This window comes from Cyprinodon variegatus, unplaced genomic scaffold (assembly GCF_000732505.1).
Source record: "Cyprinodon variegatus isolate N-32 unplaced genomic scaffold, C_variegatus-1.0 Scaffold132, whole genome shotgun sequence".
Lineage (NCBI taxonomy): Eukaryota > Metazoa > Chordata > Actinopteri > Cyprinodontiformes > Cyprinodontidae > Cyprinodon > Cyprinodon variegatus.
Window position 1 is genome coordinate 689,771 of NW_015150585.1, and position 5,237 is coordinate 695,007.

The 5,237-nt window shown below is 39.5% G+C and overlaps 1 protein-coding gene across 1 annotated transcript; it reads right to left on the minus strand.

Moving 5' to 3' along the window:
- Positions 1-259: 259 nt before the first annotated feature.
- cdca7 (cell division cycle associated 7) lies at positions 260-4,942 on the minus strand. Its single transcript, XM_015376261.1, has 10 exons — positions 4,807-4,942; positions 4,041-4,181; positions 3,830-3,952; positions 3,545-3,745; positions 3,161-3,241; positions 2,922-3,086; positions 2,715-2,843; positions 2,480-2,629; positions 2,264-2,400; positions 260-1,137 (listed from the first exon to the last, which is right to left on the minus strand). The coding sequence occupies exons 1-10, from the start codon at positions 4,825-4,827 to the stop codon at positions 1,101-1,103; spliced, it is 1,185 nt and encodes a 394-aa protein (XP_015231747.1). The 5' UTR covers positions 4,828-4,942; the 3' UTR covers positions 260-1,100.
- Positions 4,943-5,237: the final 295 nt, after the last annotated feature.

Genomic DNA, 5,237 nt, shown 5'->3' on the forward strand with positions numbered 1-5,237 from the left:
GTTTTAGGAAAAGAACAAGCTGTACCTCCATAGCTACAAAAAAACCTCCTGGTTGTATTTCCTTCCTTTGGATTGTCTGTTTCAATAGCAGTAATTACAGCTGCCACTGTTAAAGAGACGACCACTGACATGATTTGCACCAATTAATGCTTTATTGAACAGGTCCATAAAACACAACAAGCACATTTCCTTTGTGCTTTGGACATTGAACCAACAGTATAAAAACCTCCACCTGTAATTGTCACCCAAAAAAAAAAAGAAAAAAAAAAAAGAACAAAACTGATCACATTTTGCAAAAGCATCTTAGGATTAAACATCTTTAACCACAGGTTCAGTCTAGAGATGAAGAATAGCAGAAGGGTTGATTTTCATGAGCGCTGTGAGCAGAAAACGCAGCCTATAACTCTGCCACCACTTCAGAAGCACCTCCAGCCATTTCTGCTCAACAACTGAACGGCAGAAAATGAGCTGCGGAGGCTGGTGCAGAGTGAGAACGTGCTTTAACAGGACAAAGTGATTTACAGGTATGAGATTCCCATTAGAGTGTGCTAATTGTTTCCACACCATTAGTGACAGTTATCTAATGAAGGATATTTAACCAGGCGCTGCAGTTTATCACATCTCCTCACGGTTTAGAGGAGGAAGGCAGTGGACCTCGCCCTATATGCCCTTTTTCCAACCTACAGCCGGAGGACCTGGGGACGATTTTTTACACTATAACAGACAGGAACGTTCTCATTCCAGCAAGCAAAAATAAAAGCCACTTGTAAAAACACAAGCATTAAAGCCGAAGCCAGGAAAAAGGAAGATTCGGTTTAACAATGTTTCAAGAGAATACATTTAAAACAATGTACAGCAGAAGGGGATCGGTCTAAAGCCGTCAAAACAACATTTGCACCCTTGGATGATTAATTCGATTACAGAATTAATTTATCTAGATATCAATCTATGGCTTAAAATCTGTAGCTTTGAAAATTGGATAACCACTTCGACTAATTTATATCCAGTTCCCATGCTGCAAATACTGAGCTATGTAGTAGAAACTGGTCAGGAACCATGTCAGTCATCAACAATATCTGCAGAAGATTTGTCTCCACTTTTCACTTGCTGCTTTCTTCCTCCATCTCCTTTTTCAAGCTGCAAAGAATAGAAGTACATGTTACCAACACTTCACGTATATCAAAATATCCCAAAGATTAACCTTAAAGTCAAGCTGGATGATTTTTCTGACCAGCCGTTGAAATTGCAATATTTTCCAAGTTAGTATAGTCAATTAATGAATGTATAACACTCTTTGGTTTAGACGACCTAGGAAGAAAATATCCTTTTGTGTTTGTTTTAAGATTTAAGTGAGGTTTGTGGAAAAAAAATGTGAAATTTTCCAAGGCTATTCAAAGGGAAAGTATTACTACTCCATGTCTGCTGGTTATTCTGCATTAGAGCGAGAGAGAGCAAGACTTTCAGCAAATAAGAGCGAGCCTGTATCTGATTACAGCAAAACTGAGCTGCTTTTTATCCATTTAAGGCATCAACTCCAACCTGACATTTACCTCACATGATTGATCAGCTGTTTCCACTGTTAGTCCCAGATGCTCCTATTATGCCCGTAAACATGGCCGGCAAGTTGTTCTTGTGTTAACATAAGAACAACTAGCCAGACAGCAACACATTGATTAATACTTCCCTCCAATACTGATCTGTGGTCCATGCAAAGTTGCAGCCTCTACATCCTGTTTATTACAGCCATGCATGGCGACGTAAAGTGGAAAATGAGGTACGACGACATTGAGCTTTGCACCGCTTGGTTAATTTGCTTCAAACCAAATAGATACACTGCTAATACCATTTCCTTTTTTCAAATTAAAAGCCATTACCAACTAGTTTTATATACTAGCACTCATGGCAGGAAGAGCAGAAATGTATTGTACATGATCACTACCGTGTTATATTGTCGTTTCTGGTTAGAAATCCAAAGAGTCAAAAATAGAAATCAGCAGCTGTAATGCTTACAAAAAATAAATAGCAAGTGGAAAAAAAATAATGAATATACAGTATTTACAGTGGACATATACAGTGCTTCAGTATGTAGATGCACTGTATATATATCCTTTTTTCTTCCTTTGGCACATTTTTCTTTGACTATTTGAGTTGATGTTACGAGTAAATTTCTCTACTGTGAGATGAATAAATTCTATTAATCAATACCAGATTCCGTGATCACCAAGAAAATAAAATTCAATTAAAAGGTCAAGGGAACTCTCACCTTTTCAAGTAAGCATGCACATTATCAAAGCCATGGTATTTAGCCAGGTAGACCAGAACCCCCGTAGCACAGCGGCCTTCTCTGGCCCGACAGAAGCTGCAGTTACAGATCCCTCTGCAAGGCGGACATTGCCACTCCTGCAACAGACACAGGTGTTATTAACCACTAACATGCATCCCTAAACGTAATCAAACTGCTAAATAACGCAGTACTTACTGGATCCAGCAGAGCATCCCGGACCTCCTCGCCATACCGGTTACGGAGGCACGGGCCACAGAACTGCCCCCTCACCCCAACACACTCTGGATTACGGCAGTTGGTTTTTGTGTCGGTCGTCTTCTGTCGGCACTGGTGGCAGGTAGAACCCTGAAAGAAAACAGAATAAAATGATATCAGTCACTCAGCTGAACAACGCTTATCCTTCTCAGATGTCCAATGATGTAGGACTCACAGTGGAGCTGTTGTAGACCTTCTCTCGGACATTGTAGCAGATTTTCTGTAGCTCCAGCTCGCTAATTTCCTCTACCGGTCGAACCACATGAGGGATGGCTTTAGACCTGTTATAGGATCGGCTACGGGGCTGTAAGGAAACCAGTGTTACCACACTATCAATGCTAAGAAGGTGGGGTGATTTTTGGCTGCTAATGATTAAACTTACAGCTTCATCATACTCTTCGTAGTAGGGGCTTTTGCGAACCAGGCTGAACTTATCGTTGGAATCTTCCTCAGGAGGCGGGCTGGGAGGTCCCTCCAACTTGGAGCGAGACCGTGTGGAGATCCGCCGACTGGGGGTTCTCAACTGATGCCACGTCATCCGTCTTGGCTGAGAGAAAAAGACATTAATATATGCAAAACTGTACTTTTTTAAATAGAATATTCATTGTAGGTATCTCTTACCGTAGCTGAAGCCGACTTTGCCATGCGTTTCCCTGGAAGGAGTCCAGGTACTTTGTTCAGCTCTGCTAAGAGCTTTGCAAGCTGAAAATAAATCAATAGACATGATGAAAGGGCAACAGGGTCACAGAGATGTACAAAGTAATCTAGAGGTGATGAGGTGAGGCAATTAAAAATTTAATTTTAAATAGAGTAAAGAAAGTTTCCTTCAGTTTCAGCCTTTGTACAGAAGATAATTAAGATTGAATGTTTTCTCTCCATCATTAAGTTATAGTTCTGGATGAAAACTAAAAATGGCAGCTTAAAAAACTGGTGATCAAAAGTCATTCGCTAAAGTTTAGTACATATCTAGCTCAAGTAGTTTGACCAAAAAGAGACGGATCGTACCATTTCTTTATTTTCCTTAATATTCAAGGCCCTCTTCGTCATGAAGTTCTCCTCTTCCTCATCCTCAGAGTCCTGCACTTTAGGCTGAGGCAGAGGTTCGGATGCAGGTCTCTTCCTGTCCATCTTCTTTGTTGGGAACGTCATCGCAACTTTTAGGACATTTGACCTGCGGCCATGTTTTGGAGCCTCACAGTCTACTTTCTAGGAGAAAATAAAATAAAGATATATATCCAAAAGAAACCTACAATATTTATAAAGCAGTGTTAAAATCTCAGCATTATTTACCATTGCTTTGATCTGCCTGCTGATGACTTTCTCCTCAAACCCGCTGCACGTGTCCTCCTCTGACGTGGCTTCAAACCCCTTTGGTTTCTCAGTAGTCCTCCTTGTATGATTCAGGCTCCTCCTCTAAAGTCAGAGAAATTTATAAGCTGCAACGATCACAGCTACTTGGCAAGACTGCAACCAGATCCTGAACTTTGCATTTAATCATTACCGTATTCACAAAGCCTCCATCAGAGCCGAAGCTGTCGCAGCTGTCATCAGAAGAGGAGGATGAGGTCTCCATGGGGACCAGGGGGACACTACGGAAGCTCCTCAGGCTCATCTTAGTTGTTGAAGACTGGGCCACCAGTTTCTATGTGAAAAACATAAAACCATATGATCAGATTGGGATTCATAGTACACTGAGTAACCCTTTCATTAGGATTAAACACTTTAATATAAAAAACTAAATAAATGCAAGCACTATTAAACCAAGATATATATATATATATATATATATATATATATATATATATATATATATATATATATATATATATATATATATATATCCAGTTCAGAACTCATAATATCAACCAAGTACCTTATAGTTTTTAAACTTTAACACATCAAAGTTGAAAGAATTTAATATTTACGATTTCAAAGGGTTTAGGGATTAATATCACATTTGCACAACTATACAGTCCAAAGTCTGCTGAACAATGTCCCATCTGTAGTTTGAAGGACACACCCCTGAGCACAAAGTTCAATGTATTAAAAAATAAAACTAAATATATATTGAAAACTTCGTTCTTTGTTAAAAGCCATGCAAAAAGTTAAAGTACACATTAGAAGATACATGTTTAAAGATTTTTTAACTACCTAACGATAATTGAAAATAGCTCAATAGTTATATTTCTATTCAATATAAATTATTCTTAAAGGACTTAAAAGTGATGAAGTAACTGTAATTAAAGGCGGCTGGTTGCTAATCTTACCTGGGAGCGGGTGAACGGCATGTTTGTCCTGTAGAAGTGGTCTAAATCGCCTGATAAAGCAGCTCACCGTGCAGCAGCAGCTCAGCAGCGAACAAAGCAGGACTTGCAGCTGCAAGTAGCCACACACCGTTCATTTCCCGCGCCACCGTAAGGTCCTGGAAGCTACATAGTAATATTCAGCGAGTTGTATCAGCCTAAAATAATAAATATACTATTATGGACGTTTAAATGAACACTTCGTTATAGTTTTACTGTTTACTTTTGCGCAATGTGTATTTAAGTTCTGATATATTTTTGATCAACGCATTAACCGCGGGTTTTGTTATGGAACTTCCGCGTTCCTGCTAGTGGCGCGAACATATCGCTGCTTAATTAGCATACAAGGCGCGTAAAAATGTTGTGACCCCATCCAAGTTACCGGGTTTCATGGT

Excerpts from the sequence above, each read along its gene's own strand:
- cdca7 (XM_015376261.1), bottom strand. The coding sequence starts at position 4,827 with ATGCCGTTCACCCGCTCCCAG. Across the intron at positions 3,242-3,544 it reads TTAAGGAAAATAAAGAAATG|CTTGCAAAGCTCTTAGCAGA; the intron begins GTACGATCCGTC and ends ATTTATTTTCAG. Across the intron at positions 2,844-2,921 it reads ACGAAGAGTATGATGAAGCT|CCCCGTAGCCGATCCTATAA; the intron begins GTAAGTTTAATC and ends GTTTCCTTACAG.